The 15,322-nt window shown below is 42.7% G+C and overlaps 1 protein-coding gene across 4 annotated transcripts in view; it reads right to left on the bottom strand.

The window, feature by feature from the left end:
* Positions 1-90: 90 nt before the first annotated feature.
* si:ch211-207d6.2 (sickle tail protein) overlaps positions 91-15,322 on the bottom strand; it is a 39,306-nt gene continuing 24,074 nt past the window's right edge. The window contains exons 9-23 of one of the 4 annotated variants that reach the window (XM_053884176.1): positions 12,830-12,934; positions 11,667-11,692; positions 11,426-11,583; positions 10,737-10,912; positions 9,942-10,075; positions 8,857-9,004; positions 8,547-8,787; positions 6,842-6,977; positions 6,554-6,625; positions 6,343-6,472; positions 6,198-6,264; positions 5,373-5,525; positions 3,323-4,651; positions 2,963-3,037; positions 91-2,348 (exon numbers count right to left, since the gene is read on the bottom strand). In XM_053884176.1, coding sequence (XP_053740151.1) covers positions 2,987-3,037; positions 3,323-4,651; positions 5,373-5,525; positions 6,198-6,264; positions 6,343-6,472; positions 6,554-6,625; positions 6,842-6,977; positions 8,547-8,787; positions 8,857-9,004; positions 9,942-10,075; positions 10,737-10,912; positions 11,426-11,583; positions 11,667-11,692; positions 12,830-12,934 — 2,926 coding nt within the window. In that variant the 3' untranslated portion in view covers positions 91-2,348; positions 2,963-2,986. Of the gene's footprint in view, positions 3,038-3,322; positions 4,652-5,372; positions 5,526-6,197; positions 6,265-6,342; positions 6,473-6,553; positions 6,626-6,841; positions 6,978-8,546; positions 8,788-8,856; positions 9,005-9,941; positions 10,076-10,736; positions 10,913-11,425; positions 11,584-11,666; positions 11,693-12,829; positions 12,935-15,322 lie in introns of all 4 variants that reach the window. The other 3 variants (XM_053884177.1, XM_053884178.1, XM_053884179.1) reach the window with 3 other exon arrangements.

The raw sequence follows: 15,322 nt of genomic DNA, 5'->3' as shown, positions 1-15,322 counted from the left end.
ACAGCTCCATGGTAAATTTTGAGATTACTTCAAATTGGAAGGGTGTCCATTGTTTTTGAGGCGGACATATTTACTACATCGGTTTGTCAGATTTGACTGTGTGTCACGGATCGAAGTGGAAGGAAACCAAGGTGAAAGTGAGGTGTGCGTCCAAGAGAGCGGGCCCCAGAGCACAATGAAGTTGTCAGGTGCTGTGGGCCGAGGTGGTGGTAGTGTGGCCCTGTGTTTTTCTGCAGGGATGATTCCCAACTAGTATGAAAAAGAATAGAAGTTCAACCACCAGAGGGCACTCAAAACCACTTTAAGCAATCACTCCATTCATTTGATCAATGTTTTATGTTCATTTTGACGTTAGTCATTGGTCAAAATATACACAACACTCTTTAGACAACAAAATACAAGCAGAGTAAAAGCAAATAAACACATAGAAAACGAAATATACAAAAATAGGTCAGCCAAACAGTCAGATATACTTCTTCTTTTCATTTCTTATGTCAAAAACTCCCACTGCTTGATATTGGTACATCTCATGCAATGTATGCTGTAGCTATGTCAGCGCGACTTCTGACTCACTGAGGATATCTACTGGTTTAAAGGTTAGATTTGCATTTCAATGTCTGACTAGGTGAAACGTCACTGAACAAGTTATGGACAGACTCTGAGTAGGACGCGTCAGAAGCTGGCGTCACGCTAGCGCGCGATCTACATACACCCACCTCGCCATCCCGCGAAAAAAAGGGTCTAGTTGTTACGGTAGCGACTCCGAAAGCTCCAGTGTGTGTTACAGAGATGACTGTGTGTGTGTGTGTGTGTGTGTGTGTGTGTTCCTGAACTTCCTGTGGCCCACCTCTAATATGTCCCTGAAGGAGGTTTTGTTTTGGCAGACTGTTGGAAACTCAAACTACAGTTACAGACCTATACAGGAATTTTAAATCATCACGAGTCAGTTTTTTTTTTCAGTTCATTCCATTTTTCGTTGGTGTTGCAGAAGGTATTTGATTGCTAAAACAAATCGGACTACAGTGCGAGGTGAAAAAATTCCAGTCGGCTTGGCGGAGGTGTCTCTGCTCGGAGTGCTTTCCTAGTCCTTTCTCACCTTATCCCATTTTCAGAGCTGATATGCTCCACTATGGTTGGTGCAAGAAGACACATGATAGTTATCATTCACAGCAAAGTCTCAGTGAGTGTTCCAGAGCTCCTGAGAGTGCAGCGCTGTCTCATCTCATCATACACGACCATGACACACATACATGCCTTGACAGTCTCCTGTAGCCATGCAGCTTCATCACAGAACAGAATGCTACATAAATATCTAGTGGGAAATTACATTTGAAATCTGGACAGGTAGAATGAGAAGAGCAACTTGGTATCATAGAATGTAAACTGAGGCTTGAAGGACAAAGAAGGAAGGAGGTGCTTGCCAGCCATTTCACAACATGTATTACAGAGGGTTTAATAAAATTCATTAACAGTGACAAAGATGCGGTATGTATACTTGACATCTTCAACGCTTCTGTGGCCGAGTAATTGTTGGTTTAAATTAGGTATAAAAACAAGCAACTTAATCCTAAGGGACAGGAAGTTTAGTAAAGCGAGGAGCTTCATGATAAAAACCATGCCTTATGGTTGACTTCAAGTGGAGGCCAAATGATAAAAGAGTTGGCCATCACTGGTAGATGGGTGAAAGTCCATCACCACGGTTCCGCCCTGCACATGCTCACCCTCCACTCTAGACTGGGAGAACCAATGATGTCTGAGGTTAGTCACCACATTTTCAACAAAGGACCCGAGCCGTGCAACTGCAGCCACTGGACGGCAAGCTGCACTGAAAAACCGTGGGGTGACATCACTAACAAGAACAGTTCCCAGTGAATCACAGTGATTGACACGTGTGGTGCTGTTCATGTGCAGTCAACTGAGCACTTCTCAGTCTGGAAAGAAACACTATAGACATCAACTTCCACAATGGATCAGAAATTGCACAGTGATACTAAGGTCAACACCACAGAGCAGACCACATTTATAAAACTACCTCCAGAGAGAGGATCAAATAAGAAGAGGGCCGACGAGTCGAAGTCTGGCGCTGGTGGGAGCTTCTGTTGCCTCCTCCACTCGGGCAACATGCTACGTCTGGACCAAGGAAATAGACAAATCAGATGGGATTAATGATGGTTCGCAAGCGAGATGAGGAGGAGGAGGAGAAGAGAAGGAGCTTGGAGCACAGTCTGATTTAGAGATGAGAAGAAGAGTTTCCTTGAGAAGGAGGAGGAGCAGAAGGTCTGCAGCGCCAATGAAGTGTAGGGTGGAGACTGAGATCGAAGGCTGCTTTCCAGGGATATGACTCACAGCTGGGAGGCAAGAAAAGCCATTTTACAGTGATCTTATTGTCAGTCTGAGAGCATGCAGATGGGTCAGTTTCACCTCCAGTCATTCAGGCAGCAGTTTAAAATAAGATTTTATGATTTTTTTTCAATCTCCTCTAATACATTGGGACATGACAAGTTATGTGACAACTGAATAACTATTATATCACAAGTCTTCTAAATTGTAACATTGCATTCAATTCAGTCAATATTCTTACATGATACAGAGGACTTGTTTGAAACAGATATTGCATTCAGATTCAGATTTTCATTTGTTTCTTATTTGCTGCTTATGCCCTTGTTAACCTTAGGCATTGCTGGGTGAGTATAAATACTTTCTCTGAGTGTGAACAGTTAATGCATGAAACAGGCGAGCAGAATATTACCCTGTTTCTATGTGATGTTAGTAGAAACAAAATGGTCATGTGTTATATTTAAAATGTGTTAAATATAGTCTCCTGTTATTGAATTGGAAAAAATAAGAGATATTATGCAATATATACTGTATAATAATAACCTCCAGTTCATTGTGACAGAAAAGGACCATTTTTATGCATGTAATATTAATGTGTTCAGAGCTTCACCCTGTGTTCACTCACTTGACAGAGCTGCGTCAGGTTCACCTACTGCTGGCTTGTGTTTGTAGCCGATGAGCTGATGCTGCCCCCTGGTGTCTGAAAGGCAAATTCACAAATTTGATTTACAATGACACGCTTGAAAAGACCAAGCGGATGTTACACAAAATGAAAGTTGCTCCTTGCCACCAGTGAATCAAAGAAGTTGTTGATCAGAAAACCAACAGTCGCTGACAGCAATGATTTAAGTGTTGTGAGCTTCACCACTGGAAAAAATGTCATCAATAATGAAGACATGAATCTCAGACTAGTGAACAGAACAGATAGAAGAGAGAGTAAAAACACCAACACCCCAGAGGAAGAGCGGTTCTGCAGTCATCCAACCTGTTTCTTCTCAGATGGTTTTCCTGACTGTTGGGCAGGCTGTGGCTTGGCTCTTTTGCTCGCGGGTGGAGTTTGCGCCATGACGATTGGAGGTACAGGTCTTTTTGACAGGCTCCTCTCACGGTCCCGTTTGATACTGCCTTTGAGCACAGTTTCATCTCTGTAGTGTGATATGGAACTGGGGGAGACTGGAGGTGACCGGACGTTGGGCGTGTGGTGAGGGACTGCAATACTCTCCACACCCAGATCCAGTTGTTTCATGGATTCTTCCAGACTAGCGGCGGACTCATGTGTGCTTTTGCAGGTCTTATGATCACACTTTGTCGAGGATTGATGGATGTCCATAACCCCTGGGATTCTCTCACTTGTGTTTCCAAAACCTTTGCGATCATCTGTACTCCTGGTTTTGCATTCTGCACCATGTTTCTTAACCTCCACCTTCTCCTCTTTATCACAGACCACATCAGTCTTTTTACCGGATTTTGATGACCATCGAATGGCCTGCCTAATCGCAGCAAGCTTCTTTTGGGGAAATTTGAATTTGAATTTTCGTTTCGGCTTTGGCTTCAAGTCAAGAGTGGAATCAAGTATATCTATAGGCGAATTCCCTGTAAACTCTTTAACAATTGGAAGCATATTTTCATCCCCCTTTACATGATCCTCCTCTTCACATTCATAGATGGTGGACAGACATTGGTTCTCTAGGTGGACATCCATGGGCTCTTCTAAGATAACAACAATAGGTGAATTATCATCATTTAGCTCAAAGCCCAGGTTCTCATAGGCCAAGTAAGTAGACGAGTCCACACTATCAGTGACAATGTCAGATTCATTGTCTGTGTTTTCAGGCTTGGGTCTGGTTGGTGACAAACAATGGTTAATTTCACTCGGCGGAGGAGGACTATCATCACTGGTAGCATCAGCGCTCAAACGTCCTGCTCCATCTGGGGATGGAACCTTGTTCACAGATAAAAGGTCATCTTTGATCGGCCCTCTGCTGTGGATGCTTGCTGAGCCATGGAAAGAGGAGTCTGGCCAAGTAAAACCTTGCTCTGGACTCACAGATATATCTTTATCATTGTCTTTAGGCAAGGTAAGAACTGTGGGCAAACTCCTCACCGATAACTTCTCCTCAGGTCTCTGGTTCGCCACAAATGGAAGCCCATAATCCCCACTTTTGTTCTTCCCCATACTCTGCGCAGAAGTGACTTCCACAGGTTCAGTGACGATGCAATAGTGATTCACACACTGTGATGGCGGAGATCCTCCGTTGTGTTGATTAACTTGAATGTTTTTCCCGGGAAAATGTTTCAAAGTGTCATGAGTCACCTAAAATTATAAAATGTAAAAATGACTTTAGCACTCACAAGACAAGGTTCAGTGCCATGAGAATCACAGTGTGAGAAATGGTCTGTTCAGAATACCACCATTTTTACGGTCCCAATGATTTCACCTGACAGCTCCATCTAATGCTGTAAATGGTGTGTAAAGATAAACACTCGACAGGGCATAGCAAAAATACCAATGATTTCAATTGGTCCATGTCAGACGTCTTGTGTCAAGTCAGGGTAATGAAGTGGAGAAACTAAAACCCTGTGATGACGAGATCGAAACAGAAACTCTGCACCACCACATTGAACGATTAAATGAGCAAAAGCCACTGCCCCTTGGGACGGTACTGCTCTGGCGCCACTTTTCCAATTTGCATCACTCATCTCAAAATTTCGAGACAACTGTTAAGACAAAGAGTAAATTATGTCTAACCGGAGCCCTTTTCACTGTTGGAACATACTAGGGTTCAGAATGAACATGATGAGACTGTGGTCTCCCTCGGCTCCAAGGTGCAACAAAAAAACTTTTTGTGTTCATTTACTACAAAAAAGCAAAACAACATACATACAAACAATTTCTTATTTTTCATCCATGTTTTTCAATTACACATGTCTTTCTTTCACTTGGCACTTTATTTACCAACCTGCTGTCCAAAACACACTCATCTGATTATCTATCATAAATTGGTGCATGACCAGCACAGCTGCTTTGTACGAACCTGCTTGTCTGTCTTTGTGTCTCCTGAGTCGTTTTGAACCGAGCCTGAAGTAGTGTCCAGTAGAGCTCGAGGATACCTCTTTGGTTTAGGCTTGACCTCAGGTGGGTGTCGTGGAGGTTTGGGCTGGGCTGCCACAGGTTGCCTTTGGTCCTCCTGACATATGAAACAAATAGAAATGGAATTTGTACATATATATGTACACACACACATAGATTGTGGTCCAAAATCTTAAAACAAAAAAGTAGAATCCTTGCTGCTTAAAGGGGCCCTATTATCTATTTTTAGTCGGTATTTATTCAGCACCCAACTCTTTTATACTCATTGAGTAGTTCTACGTCAAAATAGCATTTTAAGTGTGTATATTTACCCACTTATATTTTATTGATAAAAGTGTCAAATCAAACCAAGTGCAGTGCAGTGTAGTGTGTCACCAAACTCACGATCCTTTGAGTGTGTCACACGAATGACCATGTTTCCTGTCATCAGAAACAGGTATAACACAATGCATCGGGCTTTTATACAACCGAGTTACTGCTAAAGCTGTACACAATTCTTTCAGACTCCAGTATAATGTTAAGAGTGCAACCCACAGAACACGGAGGAGCATAATAATCATGCTATTGTGGATGGAAGAGTAATGTGGATATTCAGTGTCATGGTAATGCTTTCTTTTGTACTTTTGTTGATCAAATCTAAAACACGGTGGCTCCTTTTTCTGTCCTTGTTTAATCATATATATCTATTATGCCACTTTAGGAATTCGGGAGAAGCAGTCAGTGGTTGGAGCCTTCAAGTTGGCTATAGGAGCTATAGGACAGGACACACCTGTTTTCCAGCCAAGATGGATTCTCCAGGTCTTTTCTCGCTTCTAACCAAAGTGGCAGCTTTCAGCCTGACAACATAGTCATGATCAAAAAACAACTCAGGAGTCATTAGAATGTCAATAACTGACGGTCACAGAGCAACTGACTTTCTTGGGGGCGGTACCAGGGATTTGCACCCTCCATCTTGACTTGGTGGGAGTTTTTTGTCCACTGTGGAACAAACGGGCTTCTCTACTGAACTTTGAAGCTCAGAGGACGTAGAGGCTGAGGACGATTCTGATGAAGACACAGAGACTGCTGGTTAAGATTATTATGCTCCTAGCTGAAGTCACAAATATACTCTTAAATCTCACTCACCTGAGAGGGAAAGTGTTTTGACATCTTCATCCACATTCTGCTGTTGAGGCTGGTCATGCTGTAATACTGAGACTAGAGGAAAGATGAGACAAGTATATTGAAAAAACAGCAGTATTCTAGCTGCTTCAGGATAGAGACTTCAAACACATTCTTCTAACACGGTTCACTGTGACAATGGAAGTGATCATTTCAAACACCTGATCTCTATTCAAAAGACTTAAGCTGAAATCTTGGAGATCAAACATTAGATGACAGGAGGATTGTTGAAGAGATGAATGAGAAGTCAACCTTGATGTGCTCGCTCCAAAGGTGTATCCTCTCCTGCACTGGACATCTGGGCATGGGCCTCCAAATTTAAGAGGTTTTGGTTCACGGTGTTGGGGTCTCCATTCTGACTCCCCTCCGGTGCTTCTCTCTCCATCACCTGTAGGGAACAAGATCTGAATCAACAGGAAACTACGTAGTAAAAACGCTTGGCCTGGCTCCCTCCAAAAAATCAAGAACCCAGTAACTTCTAGCAAAATTCACGTCCTGCGGAGAGAGCAAGGTTAATAAAAACACTTTTTAGTGCAGACACAGACATTTCAATGCAAAGAAAATCTGTCAACAAAATTAAATAAATAAAAAGAAATGTGTGCTCCGGACTTTGAGGCCTTTGTCCTGTGGCCATCACCTTGCATGGGCGAGGATTCTCATAAGAAGATTGATTTTATGACTAAAAAATATCTCAGTAATGCTGACACATGCATAAGACATGTCACATGTACTGCTAAAACTTATTACGTTGTCAGTCAAGACGGCAGCTTTGATGCAACGAGGAGCGAACATGTCACATTACGGGGTAATGTCACATGTGTAACACGGGGTGGCGCTGTGACCTCTCGCGTCTAGTTCGAACGTTCAGAGATGGCACTCTCCTCTGAAATCTCTGCATTTTAACAATCACTTCAATGAAACCTAATATCATTTTTATAAAACAACAGCGGCATCTACTTTCATGTGTAAGCTTAATTTAAAACTAAATAAACTAAATGACTCTTAAATGGATGAGCGTAACTGAAGCATGAAAAGACTCGATGAATGAGCACCACTGTCTACACACTGTCTGTGTAGTCTGTTTTCTGAAAATTGAATGAAAGTATCAGACTAAACTCAAGTATTCAGAGCGGACATGGTCACCCTTTTCATCTGTTTTCTTCGCATTGCCCAATGATGCATGTAAATATAAATCCACTACGACGGAGCTAATGTATGAGACTGAGACTGAGCTGAATCAAGAATAAAGATATAAGATATGGTTTCAACTTTAATATCATGGCAAAACATGTACGCAGCAGGCCTGCTTCAGCTGCGTGAGACCCAACCCAATGAGCAACAGTGCTCGCAGCAGCCTTCTTGTTAATGCCATTTCTTTAAATTACCCAATCATGTCCTCCCATCTTCTAGTGATCATGACTGGACCTGACGGAGGGCTAGTGAACCACACATCCATCTAAACATGCAGATCATCGTGATTCACATCTAGCTATACATCCATGTCTTCACTGCAGTATATAATGCTTTTCTATTGGTGGAATTAGTGATGGAACGACGTCCTCATTTTCAGTGCTAAGTAGATGGCGCTGCTGGTTTAAAAATGATCATGGAAATGGTTTTACAATTGTAAAGCAGAGTGCCATATAGCGGGCTCTGAAAATGAGGACAGTGTTTCATGAAGCCTCATCCACACGTTAGGAGAGGACACATGGTTTGAAAGCAGTGATCATTTGGACAAGCTGTCTGGTTAGGGCTAACCACTGTGAGGTCATGCTCTGAGTTAGAAATGTGATTTGATTTCTGACCTTCCGTAGAGACTAACAACATTGGTGCCTTCTCGCCATCATCTCGTCTTCCTCATGGGAAAAAGTAAATAGACCAATGAACTTGCACATTCATTCTATTTGGTGAGAGCAAAGAGTACGCATCTGACACCTAGGGATTGTTATCTTCCTACCGTTGCCACCGGGGTCAAGTCATGCCCATGCCTGGGTGTTGGTGGGGAGCTTTCGCCACTGGACGGCATCTTCATTCTTTGAGTAATAATGTGAGAGGCTGACTGGTCATGCTCAAAGGTAGAGCTGGTCCGCACTGAAGATCTGGGATGAGGCTTAGGGGAGCTGTCAGGACTCTTCTGTGGCCCCAGACATATGTCGGCATGGACTGATCTGGGCAGGGGGCGAGATTCAGTCACACACCTGTATGTTGGATTATCATGTTTAGTTTTAGTCATCAAAAGACACTCAAACAGAAATGTGCAGTGGTACCTGCGGAGTAAGCTGAGAGTTTCAGTCAGGACTTTGACCCTCTTTAACATGGAATCCATCTTTAAGGGCTCTTCCTTCAGGAACCTTACCGCTTCCAGCTCTGGTCGCAGCACTGACCGCATCTTCATTTGCAGTTCTGGAAATTCACCTGCAAGTCACCATTTAGGTTCGAGGTCAAGGTACACAGTGAGACTTAAGATCAGGAGCAGTTGAAGTGTTGAAATGACATAACAGTTAGCAGAGATTTTTGGAGGTACCGTCATTTTTACAGGCCATTGGAACTGTTTCCAGCGACCCTTTGTGGTGTATAGGGTTTGAATGGACGTTCATGACATTATCAGACTGGCTCTGAAAGTCAGTTGAATTCATTTCTATACATTTTAAAGTATGCAAAATATATGCAAGACTATGTGAAACTTTTAAAACCACCCTGTTGGTGCATGCTTAAATTCAAAAGTCACTGATTTGACAACCTCTTTTCAAGGCTAGTGGTTTGAGGGTCTCTCAAAACAGTAGCAGAATAAAACTGGGCATCAAGAGCCACCACGTTAAGAATTTTGCATGACTTATAATTGTAATGGTTGATATGCACATTTGAATATTTCTAATGAGTACATTTTTTTCTAAAATTAAGTTTGTCATCATAAAACATTTGTTTACATTTGTCATGTTATTAGGTGATTCATAGCCAGGTCATCTCCTGTGTTCTGGATATATCACATATTTGTTTTGTTTAATGTCTTTTCCATGATTCATTTTTCTTTCCTAAAAAGGAATACCAGTATGAATGAACTAAAATACAGTGAAATAAATGACTAGAAGAGCTCAACGAGGAGGACAAACATGCTACAGTACAACTATGGCTATGCACATACACACACGCCACTGGGGTCTGGACTGTTAACAACAGTGATGTGATGTGAACAATGTGAACAAATAAATCAGAAGTCAGATGTTTGTGAATCTATCAAGGGATCATTGTCCTCCTGAGCGTGGAAATGCTGCATGTAAACATCAGTTAAAAGAAAGATTCTAAATGACAGCTAGGGTAAAATATTCATAAATGCCATGCGATAGAAACTGACCTTTGATAACAGCCAGCTCCTCTCCAACCCGCCTGAGGTTGATTGCTCCCTCCTCCACATCTCTCAGAGAGATGGACAGCTGACCAGAATTGGAGGTGGTTGCCTGCATATGTGCCACATATTCTTCTAATTCACTGGGGGCAAAAAGAGATGCACTGAGGATGGTTATTAAACATGATCACATCGACTAGAATTGAATTGCAAATGTCAAAACAATGTTAAAGCTAAGCATTGTGATGGCTGTGTAAATGTTCTGTTCTATTGGCATGTTAAAACTGCTGGAAGGAAATGATTCATATTCAGATGTGATTTAACAGCTATTTGTTTTGGTCTAACACGGAAAAGACAACTTTTCTTTTATATTTTCTTTGGCCACGCTTCAGACTAAGTCAGCAAAGAGGTGACAGCTGATAAAAGGAGATGAAAGCTGGAAGGACTGGGATTGGTGGCGTAGCTATATCTTGGTTGTACTCCGGTCCTAATCTTATGAACCCGACAAGTACCAGCACCAAGAAGCTGTGAACTGGATCTCCTCCGCCTAGACACTTTTCATGAGGGCAGTGGATGAAGCCCTACTCCGAGTGGAGTGCATCTCCATTGGTGTATCTGGAGCCTCCACATAGAGCCCGAGGAGGAACATAACAGAGCCTGGTCATCTGATGTGGACATTGCAGGAGTGCCACTCAGTGTCTCCAATGGACCAGTAGCTGTGGAAACTTGTGTACGCCAGCAAAGAAATTGGCACACCTTTCCTTTAATTTCAGTTTTTACTTGGACATTTCAGACCAGTATTACCTGAGCTGCCGCAGAATTCTCTCCTGAGCAGCCTGGTAGTGAATCCTCTCTTCCTCCATTTTTGCCCTGCGGCTGTATATGGCCTCCTCCGACTGAGCCAGTCGATCACACATGGTGAGCACCAGTTCTTGACCCGCCATTCTCAGCATTGAGCTCACTGCCTGGTAGTTCTTCAGCTACAGGAAACATGACATGAATAGAATGTTCAAGTCTCTGTTTGGTATAAAAAATCAATTGATACTGACAGCCTTTTTTTCATGAAAAAAAGGTGTTTATTTTAACCCATAGGTTGGTATCGTAATTGGCTTTAGTCTTGTGGCATGTCTGTGAACTTATTCTTCTTTTTTTATAACAATATTAAACAACTGAATGAACCCGCTCCACTCCTGACAATTCCATGCTTTTTTGCCAGTAATATCTTTCAGGATTGGTAAATCACTTTTTGGCATTTTCGAACACTGGCTGCAGCTGCATGTCTGTGACAGACACACTGACAGATATCGTCCTATGAATGTGGGATGCAAAGAGCTAAGATGAAGCAAGATGAACTCATGAAAAGGAAGAAATGAGAACCAGAGAGTAAAAGAGTAAAAGAAGGATGACTTTCTAACCATACGGGACACAAACCAAAACATTTATGAAAAGCATTAAGGCCAAAACAAGTGTTTTATTGTCTGCATGGACTGTACCTGCAAGTGTCGGAGCTCGATGAGTTGTAGTCGCAGTTCAGCCAAGTTTCTTGTCAGTGATGCCATGTTCTGTTGCATTGCCATACTAGACGGTGGTGACATCAGAGAGGGAGGGGCTGAACTGGGGGTGCTGAAGACGTCTTCAGCCAGTAAGCAATCTACAACAACAAAACAGAATGAGACATGTCTCTGCACCATCACACGTTCAAAGTCAGAGTAGTTCTCTTTCGGGGAAACTCACCGGATTGACTATTTCCTGTGATGTCACTGCAAGAAAGGACAACAGGTCAGGTGAGGTCATGAATGCAGGCACACTGTTCACATTCAGCCAGTTCAAGCACACGGTACCTAAACCTCCTCACACCTTTCCTTTCAAAATGATGCCACAGAACTTGACATGAAATAAAAAACACACACACGGGTTTGTCTTACCATCTTTATGGGGAACGCTCATTGACTTAAGGCTCTCCCTAGCCTCTCACCCTAAACCTTACCATCCAAAACAAATGGCTAAACTTAACCAGTGCTCTGAACCAAACCTAAACCCAATTATAATGACAAAGTTATTTTGAAGCCATCATCCTTAAATTAAGGCTTAACCTTGTGGGGTTCAACAAAAAGGGCCCTACAAGTTTTCCCCAAAATTGGACCTCACTTCGATAGATATGCTTTAATGCTCACACCCACACATGGGTGGGGACTTTGTGAGGTTTCTCATTGCCATAATGCTTCCCCCAGCCTCGCACCCTAAACCTAACCATCCAAAACACATGGCTAACCTTAACCAGGACTCCAAACTAAACTGAAACCCAATTATAATCACCTATTTTTTTTAAGTCTTCACCCTCAAATTGAGGTTTGGGCATGTTGGAAAGGGCAAAAGGTCCCCACGAGGACAGCGTTTTGTCAAGAACTGGTCCCCACAAGGCAGTATAAACAAGAGCACTAGCTACTGTGTAACTAATTCAGTTTATAGTAATATAACACACACAAGACACAAGACTGCTTCATTAGTATTAATCTTGGACCTATAAAGATATAAAATGTGACCAAAGCACGTGAGGTCTGATCACTCTACACAACATGGGCACAATTATTCCACAGCGGTTTGTGTTTCTCTGTGGAACACTAAGTACAGTGACTTTGTAAGATACATCACTCCATCAACCACAGGATCTTTTCTCTGAATGTTATTCATCTTCTTCTTTTTCCTTTGGCATTTCTTGCTAGGGGTTGTATATATATATATATATATATATATATATATATATATATATATATATATATATATATATATATATATATATATAGTATGGCCACTGTGTCACTTCATTTGTTTGACTTTTTAGACCTGAAAGTGCACAGTTGCTTTCATATTTGTTACATTGAAAAAGCAGCACTCACCTTCTCAGATCTTTGATCTCTGAGATATCAACTCCTGCAGACAGGGCCTGGTGAACTAAGCCTGCCAAACCGGCAATCTGCTCCTCCATGGCTTTCATTCTTTCGCTGCCAATAAAATAAAAAAAATAACTGTAAACTGCCTATTCCTATTTTGGCTGAATTAAAATGTAACATGTTTTTGTTATTGTTTAGATATGGATAGTAATGAATGAGAACTAACACAATTTTCACCATTTCAATATTTATCATCCCAACAATTTAGAGACTAATGAAGATAGCCCGACAACCAAATTTGTCAGAAGTCAGTAGCGGGTCTGTCCACCATTTGCTGCAGTGACAGCTTCAGAGAGATGAGATGTCTCATGCTCCTCACTATCATGTTGTTCTGTGGCAATGTGTTCCACCCCTCCACAGGTGCTACATGCAGTTCTGCCAAGTCAGGTCTGTTGCAGCCCCTTCACCAAAGCAAACCCATGTTGACCTTGGCTTCTCGCTCAACGTGCCTTCTCCAGCAACAATGACGGAACAATCATCAATGAATAGAGTGTTAGACCTCAGCTGCATTGTCCAGGTCAGATTTGTAACCCCTGCAAATGTTCACGGCAGGGTTCGTGTCCGTGCAGTCAACAAACCCCTCACTTCTTGTAAATAGGCTTGCAGCTGTGTGGGAGTTGTATAGCGGTGTCTGAGTGCATCGATCCTGAGGTACTGGTCATCATTGCCTGATGTTCTGTGTCAAGTCTACTGATGGCACTGTGAGACACGCCAAGTTTACGTGCAACATCTGACTGTCTGCTAACAACACAAAGGCCATGTGGCGCTGCTCGTCCGTCAAGTGATGTCATGTGTTCACAGCTACTGGAATGTTGAACAGTGTGACCAATTAAGCCGCATTGTATACGTTTAGACCATTATGTGGAAAACACAAACTGAAGTGTGTCTATCATCCTAATACAATTACCTACCTTGCACAGAAATCACTGAAGTGTGACACACCGAAAATATGAAATTTACTGAGGACCGCACAACATCCCTAAAAAACTATGACTCGTAGTGTATGCGAATTTTGAGTATGTTATTGGGAGCTAAAAATTGTTCAAGAAAGGTTAATGCAAAAAGGACAGAGCAGATCATAACCTCTTCTTTCAGTTTTTCCCTACAGAGGTCCCCACAGCAGATCATCTTCCTCCATCTCACTCTGTCCTCTACTTCCTCTTCTCTCAAACCTACAAACTTCATGTCCTCCTTCACCACATCCATAAATCTCCTCTTGACCTTCTCTCTGGCACTCGAACATCCTTCTCTGCCACTCCACACTTCCTCATACAATACCACAACTCTTCTCTTGGCACTCTGTTGTGCGCTTTCTCCAGGTCCACATTGACACAGTGGAGCTTTTTCCCCTCAACATATCACTTTCCCTTAGCTAACCTCTTCTTTTGTACACACTCCTGCACTTCTTCGTTCCACCACCAAGTCTCCTTATCCACTTTTCTTCCAGATGACACACCAAGAACTCTTCAACCTGTCTCCCTGATCACCTCAGCTGTAGTTTCCCAGTCATCTGGAAGTCCTTCTTGGCCACTCAAAGCTTCAATCCCTCCATGAAAGGAACACAAGACTCTTCCTCTTTCAGCTTCCACCAGCTTCATCTTCTTCTCTGCCTTTACCCTCTTCACCTTCCTCACCACCATGACCATCCTGCACACCACCATCCTATGTTGTCTGGCCACACTCTCACCCACTACTACTTTACAATCACTGATCTCCTTCAAGTGACATCATCTACACAAGATGTAATCCACCTGTGTGCTCCACTTCTCCTCCACTTCTTTAAGTCACCCTATGCTCCCCTCTCTTCTTGACCACAACCATTCCCATCCTTTTTGCAAAGTCTCCAACCATCTGACCTTTAGTGTTCCTATCCTGGATACCAAACCTTCCCATCACTTCCTTGTCACCTCTGTTTTCCTGCACCAACATGTCCATTGAAGTCTGCCCCAGTGACCACTCTCTTGAATACTCTCCTGCACTCCAGAAGATGTCCTTCTCCTCAAGGTCACACCCCACCTGTGGGGCATAAGCACTAACTACATTGAAGATGACCCCTTCAATTTCTAACTTGAGACTGATCACGCTCTGATACTCGTTTCACTTCTGGAACATTCCTGACAAACTGCTTCTTCCAGATGAATCCCACTCCATTCCTCTTGCCATCTACACCATGATAAAAACAGTTTAAACCCTGATCTTTAACCCACTTGTTCTTCTGAACACAAAGAATATGCACCCTCCTCCTCGGCATCATGTCAGCCAACTCTCTGTCATAGTTCCCACATTCAGAGTCCCTACTCTCAAACCTATTCTCTTGTCTTTCCTCTTCTTCCTCTGACTATTGGCACGCCTCCCCCCTCTCCATTTCTGTCTTCCACCTACAGTACTTCAATTTCCATCAGCAACCTGCACCAGCACCAACCCCGGCATCGACCGATC

This window comes from Synchiropus splendidus, chromosome 13, assembly GCF_027744825.2.
Source record: "Synchiropus splendidus isolate RoL2022-P1 chromosome 13, RoL_Sspl_1.0, whole genome shotgun sequence".
Taxonomy (NCBI): domain Eukaryota; kingdom Metazoa; phylum Chordata; class Actinopteri; order Syngnathiformes; family Callionymidae; genus Synchiropus; species Synchiropus splendidus.
The sequence above is the reverse complement of the archived record's forward strand: the minus strand, read 5'-3'. Positions and strand labels throughout refer to the sequence as shown.